At 49.0% G+C, this 18,821-nt stretch overlaps 1 protein-coding gene across 5 annotated transcripts in view; it reads right to left on the bottom strand.

The window, feature by feature from the left end:
* The window catches only part of FUBP3 (far upstream element binding protein 3), a 39,978-nt gene extending 26,852 nt beyond the window's left edge, over nucleotides 1-13,126 (bottom strand). For 3 of the 5 annotated variants that reach the window (XM_075519389.1, XM_075519391.1, XM_075519392.1), the window contains exons 1-2: nucleotides 12,949-13,125; nucleotides 5,914-6,019 (exon numbers count right to left, since the gene is read on the bottom strand). In XM_075519389.1, coding sequence (XP_075375504.1) covers nucleotides 5,914-6,019; nucleotides 12,949-13,035 — 193 coding nt within the window. In that variant the 5' untranslated portion in view covers nucleotides 13,036-13,125. Of the gene's footprint in view, nucleotides 1-5,913; nucleotides 6,020-12,948 lie in introns of all 5 variants that reach the window. The other 2 variants (XM_075519390.1, XM_075519393.1) reach the window with 2 other exon arrangements.
* Nucleotides 13,127-18,821: the final 5,695 nt, after the last annotated feature.

Raw genomic sequence — 18,821 nt, 5'->3', positions numbered from 1 at the left:
GATAATAAAGATGCTGTTTCAAACTACCTTGCAGCAACCTGCACATTCTCTGACCTGAAATAAATTGGCAATCAGCTGGCAGGGTTAGAAAGCGGATGCATCCCACACTCTCTAAATCCGGCAGAAAAATGCATAAAGTTTGTGGCCAAACACTTCACTCAAATAAAATAGACAAAGAGGGTCAATACTGTATTTCTGCTGCGTGTCAATACCTTCATAATAGTTCAGGACCAAAATATCGACAGCATATATATTTTATTACTCTCCCCAGCTCAGTGATAAGACAACTGCTGCGTTATTGACTCCGTTAGATTTGTCTTTGCATATTCTCACCCTGAATATAAAAAGCTCTAATTTGATAACTATCAATACTGCAGCTGAAAAAGGTGGGTGATGTAATGGGGAATATTTGCTCTAGCTGATAAGCTACTACCACAGAGCTGAGCAAATACGACCAAACAAATTCAGAATCTCGCCATCTTGCCCCAAACTGTGCTCTGAATATTTTTACTATGTGCAATAGGTCTGGTGGCTATTGCTGTAGTATGGGATTGCCCTCGCCAGGGACCAGGCCACTCATTATCCCAAGATGCCAGAAAGAGTGCTCTTAACACTACAAGGCTGTATTTAAATATCCGCTTCGCATTTCAATTCACCATAACAGCTCTTTTAGCAGTCTGTTCCACTGCAGCCGCTGCCCACAAATTATGAGACAGATACACATCCTATAATCAACTCCTGAAGTTCACACGAGGAACGGAAGAGCCTTCATTTTGTAACATAATCCTACACTTGAAAAAGACAACTTCTTAGGGGAAAACTGTACGAGCACAAGAAGTTAAATCAGTCAGGGAAATAATGCTTTAGATGTACATAATGTCTCCAACCCATTCCAAGTACTATGCATAGTAAGCCATTTGCCACCCCAGGCAGATATCAGCCTTACTGTATATTTATTGCACAAATCAGTTAAAAAAATTAAGCCACAATAACTTATGTGAGAGATCATTCCTTCCACATTTCACAAATAACCTCTCCATGAGCTGAGATAGAAGGCAGATGGAGAGAACTGGGAGTGATTTACTTGGGAGTGATTTACTTGAAGTCAGTTATGATTTCTGTTTTTGGGGGAAAAAAGAAACGACATGGCTCCTGGGTCCAACAACCCAAAGGTCCATTCCTTCTCCAACGTGCCCATTTTGCTCTGAAAGACAGAGACTAATAGAGAGGCAGGGCTGGGGCAGACCGTGCTGCTGCAGTACTGAAAGCTGATGTTCTGTTCCACCATCTCCTTCTTCACGCCAGGGAGGGAGCTGAACTCTGACAAGCCACATACGTATCTCCCCCTTTTACATCTATTGAGTACAATTTAACTGTAACTGCAGTCATTTTACTGCAAATAAGGAAAAATACTGAATAAAATCAGCACAATTTCCTATTAATGGCACCTGCTGGTTGATAACTCTTCACTCTGCTTTAGGCTTCACCTTAACTGAATTCTACCTAACAGACACTCAAAACAAATGTGGATTTTTCTTCCACCCCATAAAACAGAGCAGTGCCTCCCACTAAATTAATGTGCATGATGGGAATATACAATCTTGTCTTGAATATACAAGAATACCGTCATGGCTAGAATAAAATCAGAGCGACGTATCTCCTGGAGAGCAGTGGAATGGGGTTGCATTTCATACTTTTGAACCAAAACAGGATCATCGCAAATTTTAGAAAGCTACAAGGAAGACATTAGTTACCCTAATTCTTCATCATTAAACATTGCTAGGTTTTTCTTTAATTAAATGGTGAAAACCTAGTAATTTTTGTGTCTGCCTTCACTGCAAATCTTTACAGGCTTTTTTCCCCTCCCTTAAACTGCCTTATTTAAAAAATGGTTATCTGTAAAACCGAGATCTGAAGAACACTGGGATTGTGTGTATTACACTAAACCTTTTGCCAAGAGATCAGGACTTTTGCCCTGGTCCTACAGCTGCTACAGATGTGTCAAGGAGCATCACTCCTCACTTTCATCATCAGTAAAACAGGGATTAGATTTCCTTCTGCCTATCGCTATTTTCATTGAAAACATGTTGGAGCAAAAGAATAAAGTATTCCATACAACAGGATCATGTTGTGTTTCAGCCCCTCAGCTCTACTACAATCAAGTTTTATTACACCAAAGCAGGCCATCTTCATATTTGGATGTACCACAGAAGCTTGAGAAGGCAGGGGATGGAGAGGAGGGGGTGAGGCTTCTCCACGGTCTCTCATCTTTGTTTCCCCAGCCTTCAGCTGCAACACTGCTGCTTAACCCTACGCATATCACTGGAAAGTTCTTCAAAGCAGTCCAAAACAGGGCAAACAAAGGCTAATGTTCTGGCGATCAGTCTCTTTCCAGCAGACTAGATCCCTGCTTCCTTTGAACAAGGAGGCTGTTTCTTTAAGGATTATTTAGCATTAAATAAACTTATTAAATTGTGCTGGTAATTAGAGGGACCCATTAATTAGAATGGAGGCCAGGAGCAGCCGTTGGCCATTAACAGGAGGGCTGGGATCTATCCTCAGCAGCCAGCCACAAGCAAGATGCCACCAGGTCTCTGCAGCTCAGAGCTAACCTCATCTCTAGTGCTCGCCTTCACCAAGAAACATTAACTGCTGCAAGCGGCCATATAAATGCCGACGATGACGTACTGTGAGCAGTACAAATAAACCTGATGATCTCCCTGCACTATAGCTATTTGCAGGATTACTTTAAAGTTGTTTCCAGAAAGGGGAAAATAAAGAAGCCAGGGAAAAGAGAAATAATCAGTCTCAAGCTCCATCTAATACCAATAGGCCAGGTCACCAGAGCCAACCCTAGCAGCTCTTCATTTCAGATGAAGGTTATGTTAAGGGAAGTGCAAAAGGCACTCACACATTCTGTTTTCCAATACTATGACAAATCTATTTTTCCTGGAAATGCTCTAAAAGCAGCTGAATTTGTTTTGACCAGCACGCTGTCACCCTGTCCTAAGACCACTTCCTAAGCTGACATCAATCAGCCACGCCAGCAGCCATTTACAAAAACGGACAGGCAGAATTAGATTTTCCTGAAAGACAGACAGTTTTCTTGTCACCTTAAATACTTCCCCTGAACCCAATTTTTTCAGGAGTATTAGGAACAGAAGTAATTTTCTAACAGCTACACGGAGATAAGGAAGCAGGGAGAACTGCACTCAGCCGTGAACACGCAGTATACAGAAGTAAACAATCAAAAGATTTACCACCAGATTTGTTTCCAAGCTATCCAGAGCAGCAGAATGTATCCAAACCCCCGCACTATAAAATTTCTAGAGCATGCGTAACAATATAAATAATAGCTTCTTGACAACAATGTCTCCAAACTGTGGTTCACAGACAAGCAGAAAATGGAGAAAAGTGTGGGCATGCAATCCTGACATCCCTTGTTCGCAGCTAACAGAGGACTAAAAGATCATCCAAATGGGAAGCGCTCTCCTAATTAAAGTGTCCTGTTAAAAGGAACTGCCATCTTCCAGATGCCTAAAGCCAAAGCTGCATTATAGACTTTTAATGCCATGGCAGCAAGAGCAGGTAGCCTAAGACTGACTAAGGTATGGATCATACCACAAACAAATACAGAGCAAGAAGCACTCGCTGCTTCAGGAGTTCCTTTGCCAGGCTGCAGTTCTGGGTATGCAGTTAAAGAGGGGTGCAGGAGGATTCTGTGGTTAGGTGGGGAACTCATCACACAACTGTATTTCAATACAGGATTTACTAATGCCATCAGAAGTAAAGCCCAAGATGACCAAAGCTGAAAGAAGCGATACAACCCTTGCTCCTACCCTGACAATTCTGTTTTCTTTGTGAAATTCCAGCCCTTTAAAATATTACTTCCCTCATTTCTCTTCTCCTTTAAGATCTCACAGATCAGATTTTTGGGGAGAGAGTTGGACAAAGTTATAACGTCTACAGATGTGTATGAAAAACCCTAAGGCAAATACAGCATTTGGAGCTACTTTAAACACAGTTACAAACAAGGCCCAGTGATGAACAAGCACCCAGGGTGAGCAAACACCCATCTTTACATCAGCAGAACAACTACCAATACAACACCGAAGAGTACAGTGACTCTGAAAGGCTTTCCCAGGACCGATACCTGCTCCATGGAGTTATTGATCACAGCACAAGAAACCAGCAGTAACATACATTTGTAGCCCAGACTCTGACTGTATTGACATGGTTTGTGTCAACACAAACAAGTCTCAGCAAGTAATAGGGCTCACCAGTAAAAGTTTAAGTACAAAGTCTAACTTGCGCTATCATTAAGCGCTACGACCATTTCACGTGTTAGAAGTTCATAAAAACCCATTTTGTCAAGAGGTCAGGTTTCTCAGTTCAGTCTGATGAATCAATGAACGAAATAGATAGAGGACTAATGTTATGAATAACTACTTCCTAGAAGGCTACATTATTCTTTTTCACATATAGCCACTTATCTAAGCCATTCAGACACAGCTCAAAATTGTTCAGCATTCTTCAATGCTGAACAGCCTGCTTGACAGCCGAGCACCTTCCCATACAGAAACCAACACATACCAGTAATACCAGGTCGCTGGCTTCTCATAGACATAGTGATGCTCCAGCCTGAGATATAAGGCGCAGGGGCTCACCCAGATAAACCCGTTCCTTCCTAAAACACCACGCCAAAGGAGCAGCAACCTCTTGCTTAAACAGAGCCAACACCAGAGAACAAAGTGGGTTGTGGCATGTGTTCAGAAAACAGTAATGTTAGCAAGCCAGAGGCTCCACATGAAAGAAACTTCTCCCCATGCTCCAGCACGTTTTTTCAGAAGGAGAAGCAGACGTGCAGTATTTTCAGCCTTTACCTCACACAGCTTTGTATCAGAAAAAATTATTTTCAAAATGAAGTGGTAGGCGGCAGCTTTGCTTATCTCCTCAGTACTCCTGAACGTACCTGTGGGGGAGAGAACCACCCTGCAGGGCTACCTGTGTCAGTAAAAATACTAGAGGAAATAGGAAGACACAGCCACATATTTTTTTATAACCAACCACAGGAAAAGGGGAACTCTTTGCATCTACACAGCAGCAGATAAAACAGTTTAAACACTTCTTGTAACAGTGCACATCATTAGATCTGTAAAAAAGAAAACACCTGTTCTAATATTTTTGTTGTTCCCACCAAAGATAAGAAACTATTAACTTATTTTTAAATCATAACACTTCTTACAATTAACTCATTACAGTTACCAGATATGGTCCACCCAGTAAATTATTCTTTAGCTGTGGCCAAAGTTAAATGCTTCAGAGATTTAAGAAACCTCAAAGAATAATTATGAAAAAAGCTAAGCCTAATACAGGAAGTTTCCTTCCAACTTGCACCAACTTAGATCAACAGCCTTTCTCCTTAAAATTCACGTACAAAGCAATCTGAACTCTTCACAGCGACTCAACTACTGTGCTGCGACCACGGCTATACATGGAAAGGAACACATGTAATACTGTCCCTATACACTGCCTGCTCTCAGAAAGTAAGGGTCATCAGGGAAGAACAGCTTTACTATGTATATCTGGTACTCTATACACGGGCTCCAGCACAGTTCCAATTAAGTACATCTTCCTCCCTCCCTCCCCCCAACTACCACAGAAGAAGATTTAAATTACAGGGTTCGTTTGCTAATTCCCAAAGTTCATGAACTAAGAAAGAATTCATGGACATTAATAATATTAATGCCTAGGAGCCCTGTGCTATCTAGATAAAACTAAACAGCACAATCTTGTATAAAATTTCTATACACAGAAAAATGCATTGATTTCTGTCCTTAAAGCAGATAACTGCCTCCACAGATGCGTTTCAGGAGCTGCATCCACAAGATTGACTAATCATAGCCAGCTTACCTCCATCATCCAGGGGCCGTTTCTGCACTCCATAACCATAGACTGATGGGTCCACAAGTGTTGTGGAATTATTCAAGTGAGGAATATCTCCAATTTTAGCAGCAATCTACAAAAACAGGGGATAAAAGCTTGATTAGCATACCTGAAGTTTCGGCCACCACAGCTAAACACACTTTCTTCCACTAAGGCATTTACCCCAGTCCAATCTTCTCTCAGCTATTTTCTATACAGGTGACTTTGTAACAGTCCCAAGACAGCAGTGCTTCATTTGTAAATATAAACAATTTTCTGCTTGCTTTTAATATTTGTTTAACTAAGATCACATTCACCCAGTTCCTCTTCCTGATCATAAGTTGGTATTTACTCCCTGGAACATTATATTCAGGTTTGTTCACTCAATGGACAGCCGACAAGCTAAATCTTGCAAAGACAACAGTTCAAACTAGCTCATCAACTTTGTCCTGGAGGAGCTGCCACCACCATAGCCGTGTAGGACACATGCTTCCTTCCGTGTCCGAGCATACCCAGATACATAGAAATGCACACATGCACACCAGTGGAGGGAAAAGAATGTGAAAATACACAGCACAAGGACACAGGTTTGGGAACTCCTTGTCAAAGAGACTAGATCACCCTGTGTTTACTGTACGAAGAGTAAGTCAGTGGGCAAACTACTAGCCCAGAATTAGTTTCCATTTCCTGCAGTGGTCAATACAGCACAAACACGACTAATGCTGCCTGTGCCCCTGCTTCCATCCCTCACAGAGGGGTAACAGCCATTCCCTGCCAAGCCAGGATGCAAGGAGGGCAATTACAGGAAAGAGGAGAGAGTCAGGTATCACACTAAGGGGACTAAGGTAAACAAATAAACTAGGCGAGAGAGAGACCTAACCACCACTTAATAAAAGTGAAAAGTTAAGCTCTTCTCTAATGACATTTGGGAGACACCTATACAGATGGAGCTGACAGAAGCGAGCTCTTTCACCTGCTCTCCAAGCTAACTGATGGAAGCCCATTCTAGAAACACACAGGTGCATTACTTTGCTGCTGCACCCCAGTTAATACCCCCTTCAGGGACAGGCAAACTGCAGTCTCACAGCACCCCTTGCCTACATAAAGTACTTTGCTATAATAAGCAAGGGCAGAACAAAGTAGTTACAGAACAAATATAAAAGCACGGTGTATTCTACAACGTTTACTTCCTTTTCCAGCAAAAAGAAAATCATTGAATAGGATCTTTACTAGGAGTCTGATCTCACTCTATTATAACTGGGATTTCACCAGAGAATAAGCAACAGGAACAGATGAAAGAGCATTTTACACAGATATGTTTCAAATGAAGACAAGAGCAAATGACAAATATAACTAAAGGTGTTTCTAAAATTTGAGTTTTACTGCAACAGAAAGACATCTACTGTAACTCTGGTTGTTGACACTATCGGCTGCTGCAGTGGAATAAACAACTGCCCAAGATTCAGAACCACAGGGTACTGAAAACAAGCTATTTGAAATAATCTTGAAAGATTGAGGGCACTCCTTTTACAAAGAGAATAGAAAACATTCTCTTCAATGCCTTGCATGAAAAGGACTCCAAGTTTTGACCATTTTTTTCTCATAGTCCATTCCCTCCTGTCCTCTTTCAGAAAGTCAACAACTTTGTCGTGTCAGAAATGCCAGGAGCTAGAGAATAAAGTCTTCCTGCAGGACAAGCACAGTGATCGTGCAGCAAAGCTTTAATGACAAGCACCTTGTGTATCAACATCTCCAAAAACTAGTAGCCCATAGAAATCTGATTCTGAAAGCATTAACACAGACTACCCCTTGTCCACTCCATACCAGGGAGTGCCAGGTGATGCCTTGGTTTTTTGTTGAAAACTGTACTGCACCCACGGTTCCAGCCCTTTGCTCACATGCTTTCCCCTTATGTTTGGGATGCAGAGGATTTTAATGCAGGTACAGAGAGCACAGATGTTTCCTCACTACTTCAATGCTGAAAAATAAATTTAAAAATGTATTTTATAACAACCTATTAACAGCTTTCACATAATAACTTACAAACGTATGCCACAAGGAACAGTGTCAGGTATAATATACCCTGACACGTTTTGGAACATTTGATTTTAACATGCCCTTTATGAACTTTCTTTCTGTTAATAGTTATTTACTTGAAAAAAAAAAATCTGTTAAGTTATGGAAACTGCTAGCTGATAGTTTGGAGCTGAAATCACACACCACACACTCAAGGGAAAGAAAAAATAGTCTGTGAATAGCAGAAGCTGGCCTACAAAAGGAAGCTAGCATGAAGCACAAAGGTGCGCACGAACAGATCACCGGCACTAAGGCTGTCCGCTCCCAGAGCCGAGAGCTTTGCCAACCCCTACTCATGCTTAGCACACAATTATCGCCCTGGCACAGAACTTTCCAAGTAAAGGACAAAATAAGTGAGTCAAAGCAATTTTTACATTATCAGCTTTTGGGATATTCTCCTATTTTTTTTTTCCTGCTTTATTTAAACTTGCACCCTTATCTCTAAAGCCTCCCAGCTGCCACCGGATTACAGGCAGACAACATGCCACCTCACTAGAGCAAGAAAAAATACCTACAAAATTAAGAGTTGAGCTTTTTAAGCAGATGTAGCAGTTAAAATACTTTTTAACTTCTTATGTTCAACTTAAAATGGGAACCTCAGTTTTTACTATAGGTTCAGCAGGAAGATAAGCACAAAAGTTAGAACACAGCAAAAGCAAGCAGACCTAGCCCTTATCTGACTAAACGACCTTGAGTAATGTACTGCTTAACCACTGCTTTTGTCCCACTGTATGTCAGTCTTAATTTTTTTCCTAAACCCAACACATTCATTTTACTAAGCTCTGAAATACAACAGGAAAAAGCATCACTACCACAGAACTGTTTCTGCACCTAATTTCCCCAAAATAAAGCTCTCCAACAAACACTTTAAAGGACACAGTACAAACCTGAGCTACAAATTGCACTGGTAAAGCCAAGAAAAACAAACAAAATAACCCACAAAGTTGTGTGAGGAATACATGTTTTCCTATACCTTGCACTTCTGTCCTCCTATACCTTTAACACTCTTTAAAAGTGGTGTAATACCAAAACACTTCTAAATATGAAGCTACTTTGCTGGCCATAGCAGGACTCAAACACCAGTTATCTGCAGAATTCAGCTTTCAAGAGAAAGGGCCTAGCTTCTGGGAAGAATCTCTCCGTGCTGTCCTGCAAGAGAACAGCAACCGATAAAATCACCAATTCTAGGTACTAGCAGGATATAAAACAATGAGGTGCTGTCATCTGGCCCTTCAGACAATTCTAGTACTTCTGCTACTCTTCCCATTCGTCGAGCAGAATACTTGAGTTCGTGTGACAGACATTTCTCCAGAGCTCTGTGGGAAGTAGTGAAACCATCCACAAACCATTTAAGTTTCATGTCACAGGTGGTTTTCCTAAATACTAGAGTAATTGCAAAGCCCTAAATTTATCTGATGATGACCTGAAAAAGTACTCTGCAAGGGGATAAAGAAAAGCAAGTCTTAAGACCCCTCCATCCCCACAGAAATTAGAAGTTAGAGCCGGATAGTAAAAAGGGATTTTAAACATACAGCCTGTTGACCCTCAGTAAGTCTCAGGATATTCATCCACTTTCAAGGTACCCAAAATGGCATGCTACAGGCTTACCAAGCCACAGCCTTTCCTCTTCATAACATTTGCAGAAATTCAGATTCAGGCAGTATAAATGGCAGGTTACAAGAAGAATAGCACATGTATGAAGAGGGAACCAGTAAGCACTGCAAACACACATTTTGTACTTAAAACGAGACTGCCAAGGAGAACAGGAGAAGGTAAGAACCAAGCAAGACGCTGTTTTGTCAATAAGAACAAGACTCAAGGACAGTGTGATAGAAATCCATTTTTGTTCAAAGCACAGGCAGCTCTGCTTATTTTCTGATCCCATTACTCAAAAAGGGAGCAAACATCCCCTCTCTCCCCCCCCCCACCCACCCCAAAATGCCACAAAAAGACAAGACACCCTGCCTAGGAGCAGCCGGACAGATCAGTCACCACCTATGATACGTAAACTAATCCACTCACTTGAGGCATGGTGCAGAAGATGCAGGACAGACCATCTCAAAGCCCCAGCATTCACTTGAAAAATATTTGATACATCTCAAATATTTAAGAGTCCCCCAAAAATCCAAACAAGTCCAGCACAAACATCGAAAGCAATGTACGAGTCATTCCTTTCAAAGGTATTCCAGATTTCTTACTCTTATGTCATCACGCATCCGAGTGACTTTGAGGAATGCAGTTACTGTGATTGATCAGGAAAGTCTTCCCTGTCATGAATTATTTAGTTATTAATAACTAAGCATTGTATTCCACAGCCTGATTTTAGGGTTATGGCTTTCATGAGAACTGAATTTAGTAAACTTGATTACTAGTCTTAAGTATAAGATTAAACCTTGAAAGAGTTCAAATGTCAAGCCAGGGATGCCATACCAACCCACAAAGCAAGAACTATGACTGAATTTTTCTCCTCTGCTCCCTCATTCCCTTAAAGCAAAAGTAATACTCAGAAAAGGCTATGGCGTTGGCCAGAAACAGTACAAAAGCTGACATCTACATACCAGATCAGTCTAGTTCAGGGAAATACAACATCAAACACACTCGGTGGAAGCTCTACTACCACCTCCAGAGAAGTGTTAGGTGTAACTGCCTTTACATCCCACCTGATTCTCAGCCAGGAAGTTCCATCACAGATTGCTTGGGTGGTGAAGTAAATATCCGTCCACTGAGCAATGAAGACCATCTTCATTCACATTTGGTAACAAGTCACCAGTGACAATTTAATCCTGCCAAACTGTGAAGAAGACTACCTACTCCCTTACAAAGCCTCTACGGGACTAGATTAAATCAAGTACTTTTTTGCGGGGGGGGGGGAATTTTAGCAGTTGCCAACAATTTTTTTCATCCCACAAATACTAATGGAAAAAAAAAAAAATCACATTCAACAGGCAGCATATAACTCACTGCACAAAAATGTGGTAGGCCACTGCACTCCCATGAACACGTGCAGAGCACGCATTTCTCAACACACTTGTTTCCAGCGTGAAAAGATAGCAGGAAGGTTGCTACGCTGCAGCGCCTGACCTGAAGTTGGCAGCTTGGAAGATTTTGAAGTCTTCCAGTTCAGACTAACTCAAGTCGTAGGCTCATGGAAACCCAACACATTCCTTCAAGTATAATGAACTTAAGAACAGCAAAATCAGAGTAAGTGAGCACAGCTAGGTTACAGAATTGTTTAATGTTCCATCTCCTTCACGTGTGGGTTAGGGGGCCTCACAGATTCACCCTCCAAACGTGATAACAGCAACCACACAACAACGATTCAGATCAATTTTCAGTTAGTGCTATGTTTTAGCCTAATACTGTCCGAGGCATCCCACTTTCTCATTTAACCTGTTACTGATCAGATGAGTGGTACGTACTGTGGCACTTTCAACATACTCAACAAAATAATTTCAACAAGCTGCAACTTGCCAGCAAATAATTATTTTCTCCTACATAAACAGGTTATTTAAAGATTACTCGACTGCTAGCAGGCGCTAATATTACCAGATATTCAACAAGATGTTTTTGCAATGAGGCGCATTGGTAACAGACGACCAGATCAAGACAAACACAGCTGCAATACCTCTCAATTTAACTGCATCGCATAGATAACCCTGGGCTAACAGCAAAGCTTTCAGACATCACATACCATCAAGGCCACAGCACTTTGTTAGCCACCAAAAAAAATGATGCATAGCCTCATCCGGGAGGCAGCTAACACGCAACCTGCCTACCGCAATACTTATGCCGAGAAAGAAATCAACAACCGAAGAGCAGACTAGCTCGTGATCTCCTCCGGGAAGGTGCAGGGTGTTCATCTAGAACAGCGAGCGCCTCTGCACGGGTCGCTGAAGACCGCACAGAACACGGACTTGCTGCCATACTGATTCGCAAGTGAGCTGCGAGCGACGGTAAGCCACTTAAGTTCCATTAGAGTGATCGCTGAAAAGGTCTTAGGGTCCAGCTTAGTTTCTTCAGAAGTTTCTCAGTGAAATGAGAAAACCGAGTCTGGGCAACAGAAGGAGACTTCTCCCACCTGGCCTGTAACATTGGAAAGAATAAAGTCAGGGTCTTTAAGCGCCACTTGGGCTGCGGTCCTGGTATTTAGCTGTATTACACCTTGTTAAGGTACAGTTACTAAGCACGAGTAAAGTGCAACCTGTTCCGAGATGGAATAAACACCTGTGACAGACATGGGAGAAGAGATGCCGTGAGCAGTCACAAAATCCGCACTGTTAGCGGCAGGTTCTTGTTTCTGGAGCCACTTTCCACAAACTGAGAAGCACACAAATATTTGGAATATCCTGTGCTGAAGACAACGGTGTTGATTTCTGCAGGTCTCGGCTCTTTCACTCTAAGTTTCCATTTTCGCACCCTGTAAGTTCAGAGATTCCTTTGGGGAGCACTTCACTCCCCCCTCTCCCTCCCTCCCAGGAGGGAATGCAAAGCTCCCCCTCTGCCAGGGCTTCTATTGATTACCCTAACACACAACTTAGGCCTCGTTTAAAAAACGAATTAACAGTAGTCCACACCCACCCATTGCAAAGTGCAAGACGACAGCCTTGCAGACGGGAGCTCCCGCAGGCTGCAAACCGCCTCCTTCCCCGCAGAGCAGCGTTTTTGCCGTGTCACAAGCCCCGGCCGCGACCCGCGCTGGAGGGGACCGTCAGAGAGCCCCGCCGCCGCCCCCCGCCTCTCCCCCCTCCCCGGAGCCCCGCCGCCGCCGCCCCCCGCAGGGGACAGCCCCGGGGCTCCCGAGAGGGGCCGCCGGCTCCGGCCTCCCTGCAGAGGGGAAGCGGGGCCGCGGCCCTGCCCCTGACGGCGGCTCCGCGCCCCGCCTCAGCCCCGCGGCCTAGCGGCGCCCCGCGGCCTCCTCCCGCCCCCAGCCCGCCAGCCGGCGCCTACCTGCCGGACCCGGTGCAGAGCGTCGACGAACCCCTCGGGCCTGATCCCCACGGGCGCTGCGCTCTGCCCCTGCGCCAGCTCCGCCATGACACGCGCCCCGCGCCCGCCCGCCGCCGCGCCGTCCCGCCGCTCCGCCCGGGGACCCGCACCCGGAAAGGGAAAGAGCCCCCCGCTTCCGCCGGAAGTGGGCCGGGGGGGCGGGGGCGCGGCGGCGGGACGGGACGGGGCGGGGCGGGGCCGGGGGGGGGGGCTCGCGCCGCGCGTCACGGCTCCTCACGTGCCGGAGTGGGGCGGGGGGAGGGGGGGCTCGGGGCGGGGCGATCCCGTGCCCCGCCCCACGGGACCCCCCCCCCCCGAGACCGGGCGGCCACGGGCGGGGGGTTCGGCCGGGAACCCCCTGCCCGGCGGGGGAGCGCCGCGCCCGGCCTGCCAGCCCGGCCCTGCCCTGCCCGCCCCGGCCCCTGCCAGCCCCTGCCCGTCCCGGCCCCTGCCGTACCGTCCCTGCCGGGGCCAACCCCTGCCAGGCTGGGTCATCCCGTCTCCTGCCAGGTCGGGCCATCCTGTCCCTGCCTGCGCCATCCCATCCCTGCCAGCCCCTGCCAGCCCGTCCCTGCCTGTACCACCCCGTGCCAGGCTGCGCCGTCCCCTCCGTCCCTGCTGTGCTGGTGGCCGTGGAGGAGCCCCACCGGCAACCGCCATTTAACACCCTCCGTGGAAACGCATCATCCCACCGTGCCCGCTTCCTGCCTGTTCTTGCGCGTGCATTTGAGGACCACGCTTCTGACCACGCTGCCGTGGGCCAGACGCTGCCATGGTGGCGGTGACACATTGCGGGGAGCTCCCGGACGCGGGGTGCCGGTGCGTTCTGGAGAGCTCTGCCCTGCTCCCCTGAGAACCGGAGCTCCGCAAGGTGCCTGGGCACCCCGAGTCCGCTGGGCCGGAGCCCCCAGGTCTGACTCAGCCCTCAGTCGCAACCCTCCCACCGCAGCGGAGCAGCAGGAGCCTCCGGGATGATGCAAGGACCAGTTAGTCGAGGGGTAATGCAAAGAACGTGCAAAGCTTATTCCTCGAGCAGGGCGCTGCTGCGTGGCCCGTGCCCAGCCCTCGCAGTCCAGGACGTTTGGGTGACGCTGGTGCTTTTTGGGGGTGTTCCACGAGGGCTGCCACCCAACCTGCTGCCCGGGCACAGACCCTCTCAGGTGGGGGTACACGCCTGCTATGGCGCTGAGCGTTCACGTATCCTCCAGGATATGAGAGCAACGCCTTGCTCTGGCATGGTGGCACGGCTTATGGCACCGGCGGTGACAAGGCGACAAGCTCTGCCGGCTGGGTCCTCAGAGCAAAAAGGAGAGGGTCGGCGGTGGGAGCCCAGGTCCGGCAATGAGCCCCCCCCATTCTGGTAGCACGGGGGGCCTTGACCTAAACCCCCCCACCCAGGTGCAGCTGCATGAACGGGTGAGAGATGTTGTCTCCCAAATTGCAGCCTGCAGCCAGCTCCTGGCATGGCTGGGTTTGCACGCTGAGCCTGGGATAGTCCAAGTTTGATCCCAGACCCCGTTTCCCAAAGCCATCGAGCATTAAATTCAAAATTCAAACTCTGCCCCAAGTTGTGTTGCGTTCCTTCTCAGCCGTTTCTTGCTCTTTCCAGTTTTATGCATCTTATTTGCGCCTACGTGAGTAGGCGGGAATTGCTGAGGCCGATGAAATTATCTGGTGGCTTTCCAAGAGCAGGGAACATGCTTCTTCACTGGGATGCACAGTCTGCTGCCGGTCACCTCCGTTACACCAGCGGGCTTGCTGATCACCAGCCTTTCCTCCTTTCAGAAGTTGGGATCGCTTTCTTAAGCAAAACGCCCATTTATTTTAGGAGAAAGGAACACAGCCCACGGGGGAAGGATTTTAAGGTGATCTGTATCACCACAGCCACCCCATCACCTTCCGACCATGGTGGAGGCAACTTCTCCAGCCATGCCCAGGGCTTTGCTTCTTCCTCTCTTGCAAACAGCCCGGAGACTTTGCTGGATTCCGGGACTTTTTCCCCTCCTAGCCCTGGCCAGGAAGACACAACAGGCTCAGCACCAGCCTTTCCCCAGCTGCCCCTTTCCCCAGGCAGGTCCCGGGTGGGGGGGATCACCCCCAACAGCCCCACTCGGCTCGGAGGGGTGCCCTGCCCTGAGCAGGATTTGTCCCGTGACCCTCCAGCTAACGCCAACCTCAAAGTGGCTGCAAAAAAAGGTGACCAAATCTGAAGCCTAAAGCCCCTGGCGCTGGGATGCCGGCAGAGAGAAGCCGTAGCCTCCGCTGCCAGACCCAGTGCGGCGCTCGGGGCTGTGAGAGCCGAGTTTCGGCAGACTCAAGCCCTGGCAAGAGATGGAGGAGCCTCCTCGGCGCTGGGCAAGACCACGGCCGAGGGACCAGGCTGCCAGGAGGTGACGGCGAGCCCCAGCGCTGGTCGGGCAGGGATGGCCGGGAGGGAGCCCGGCAAGAAGAAGACATCAGGCAGCAATTGAAAAGAAGGAAATTACAGGCCTTAAACACTTCCAGAAACAAATTTCTGATGTAAATCTTCCTTTTGAGGAAAAAAAAAAAAAGGGAAAAAAAGAAAGGAGTGATTCGATGTCTCCTTCACCCGCCTCCCCCCACCCGAGACACACACACCTTCACACACACACGCGCTGAAATTAGTTGTGACAGCTGAAATTCTCCTCTCGTCGGACGCGTTTGACAGGGTACTTAAAAAAGGAGGAGGGAAAAAAAAGGAGGAGAAGAAGAAAAGGGAAAGTGGTTTGGTGTCGCACGGGGGAGGCGGAGGGGGGTGATGGGGTGGGGGGTTTCAAGTGATACAAGGCGCATAATTCAGGCTTCTTGGATTGCAAAAGCTCCTCTTACCTAAAGGGCCTGCTGCCTTTATTTTTATCCAAATGGCTCAATTACTGCAAAGCCCCACAGAGAAAATTATGGATGTTTGCCTCTATTTTTCTCCCCTTGTCTCGACAACCGTAGATATTTTGCTTTCCTTCTTTCCATCTCTTTTTTTTTTTTTTTTTTTCCCTTTTGGTGGTCGTGGGTGTGGAGGGTGGAAGGTGGCTGGGGACCAGGACAGGGGATGGATGGGGAGATGCGGGGGACCCAGGGCGAGGGACGGGGTGCTGGGACGTGGTGGCCCTGCCGCCATCACACAACTTGGTCCTCTCTCCATCTCTCCCGTGTCACCTCGTGCCTTTGGGTCCTCACGTCCCCCTCGTCCCCGCGTCCCCCACCCTTCTCCCTTCCTCCAGCCCTCTCTCCCTCTCTTCTCCCCCACCTCCCTCCTCTCCTTCCCCCTGCTCTCCTCCCCATCGCCCCCTCCCTGTGCCTCTCAAAGCCACCATAATAGCAGCTTGTTTGGCACTTCACTTGGTCTCAATGAGAAAATTCCCCCCTCTCCCTCTTTTTGCCTTCGTTATTTCCAAACCCTGCAATAGCTCCTTTGCTCAGGGCTGCGGGAAGTGCCCATTTTTCAACATTTTTCTTTGGCTTATGTTTGTCATCCTCTGAATTACCGCACCGGGGAGTCCAGTCAGCCCGACACTGGGCCCTGCTATTCACGCCTCTCCTGCTCCTTAAGATCATGTAGGGAGAAATTAGTTATTTATTTCGAGCACCACTGCAATGCACTTCCCTGCGGAAGTGGTTTTTTTGATCCCCCGCTGGAAAAGGAGGCTCCGCGGGGAGTGCCGGCACGCCGGCAGCGCCGGGTCTGGCAGGAGACGCGGTGAGGGCAGGGCAGGGTGCGGGCAGCCCCGGGGCTCCCGGGAGAGGTGTGAGCGTGGAGACCCCCAGCGAAGACGTGGCTTGTGAGAGGGGTCCCCACCGTGCTGAGATGTTTCTCCAAGGCTTCTCCTGGAGCAGGTGCTGTCTGCGGGTCCTGAGGGTTTCCAGGTGACGTTGTCCCATCAGGAAACCTGGTTGTCCGTGGTTTTATCCCTAGCTCAGAGATGCCGTGGTGAGATGGATCCTGAGACCACATGGCGCCGGGGGAGCATCCCACCCCAAGGTGGCCATGACTGCGCCAGGGAGTGCAACCCAGGAGGCTCTGCCAAGCGCTGAAAGATTGGGCAGATTCGGTGGCCGGAGGAAGAAACCCTGCTCCAGCCCACGGTCACTGGACACGGTCCCCGGTCCCACTCACCAGGAGCTATCCTGCCCACCCTGGCCCCCTTCGCAGACCGGTGCCAGCCCTGGCCGGGCAGCCGCGCTTTTGGGCAAGGGCAGTGCAGAGCAGGAAACGTTCACCAGCTTGGAGAGTCCCAGATGATGGGAGATGGGAAGGACACTGCCTGTCCTTGGAGGTCATAACCCACCTCTCCTTCTCCATGGGCCAGGGTCAGGAGTCGGCGAGTCCCGTTGCTGAGCCCACCGGTGCCGTTGCAGACCGGGCTGGCATCGCCGCAGCTCCGTAGCCGCCCTGGCAGCCGGGATGCTGCCAGTGCCCGCGGGCCCTTCTCCTTGCGGAGGTGCCATGGGCAGGCTGCCGGGGAAGAGGCCCAGGGAGCTGCAGCTTTAAAGAAAGAAGAGGAGCAGCGGGAGGAAGAAAATGCAAAATTGGCCCAGTGGGTAGACCTGCTATTTAAGTGCAGTTGAGAAGCGAGCGGGAGGAATTACAGGAGAAATGATAGTGCCCTGACAGCTGCCATTTCCCACCGCCAGTCTCCCCTAATGGAGTCCTAATGTAGTGGTGGGCTCTTCGCTGACAGCCCAGCCCGAGACAGGGCTTGTCTTTGTGCTGGTGACAGATGGGACAGTCCGGCAACAAACCTGTAATCCTCTGATTTCTGCCGCTGGCTCAGCTTAACCCCTTCTTCCCCCGGCACCCGCTCGCTGCCCAGGTGTGTGGCCAGCACGGGGTCCGACCTGGCCCTGGGGTCCCCCGTCGACCCGCCGCGGTGTGCCGGGTCTGGCAGCAAAGCGAGGTGCTGGGAAGAGGAGGCAGCTGCCCGCAGCTCCCTCCGCGTCGCTTGGTTGCTGTTGGCTGGGGCAGTGCGGCAGAGCCTCAGCCCGGTCACCGAACCGAGCCGGAGCAGGCGGCAGCGCGGCTCTCTGCGGGGAAAGCAAAAAGCCGGACCCCGCTCTGGCCGGGCTCCCCGTGCCGCTCTGCCCGTGTGACATTTCAGCGGGCAGGTGAGCGCGGGCAGGTGAGCTCTGCGGCACGGTGCCCACCGGGAGGGCTCTGGGCTGCCTGCCCGGCACAGCGCCCGCCGGCAGCCTCCCGCTACCGCTGGCTGCCGGCTCTGGCACTGAACCTCCTTGCCTGCCTCAAATGAACCCCAACCAGGGTGGGATTAGACAGTTTTAAGCTACAAGGTGTGACAGTTCCCCCCCAAGACCAGGCTGCCTTGACTACGCACAGCTCCAAGTCCTGCTCCCCGGGATGCCAGGGGTGGCAGCAGGAAAAGCTGCTGGCGTTTTTCTGCAGAAAAATAAATGCAGCTACTCCCCACACTTGTCTGTCTGCTGCCGGGAAAGGCTGGGCGTGCTGGGGGACCCTCTGTGGCAGAGGGATGGCCAGAGGGATGCTCTCGCCCCCGGGATGCAAAGGGGGAGATTAACCACCTGCTGATCTCTTCTTCCCCATCCCAAAGGGCCCAAAGGATCCCTGGGGAGGGATTTTTTTGGATGCTTCTCCATTAGGCAACGTTCCCAGAGCCCCTCTGCCTCCTTCCCAGCATGGGGCATCTCTCACTTTCACCCTATCTGCCCTCTAACGCACGTCTGGGTCTCCATCCCCTCCGTTGAAACCCACCGGCAGCCTTCGAAGCTGCAAGGGAGCTCTCTCCCGTCGGCATGGGGCAGCCAGCTCTTCTCAGCCTTCAGACACAGAGCCATCACCCCAG

The sequence above is a fragment of the Mycteria americana genome, chromosome 17 (assembly GCF_035582795.1).
Source record: "Mycteria americana isolate JAX WOST 10 ecotype Jacksonville Zoo and Gardens chromosome 17, USCA_MyAme_1.0, whole genome shotgun sequence".
NCBI lineage: Eukaryota > Metazoa > Chordata > Aves > Ciconiiformes > Ciconiidae > Mycteria > Mycteria americana.
The sequence above is the reverse complement of the archived record's forward strand: the minus strand, read 5'-3'. Positions and strand labels throughout refer to the sequence as shown.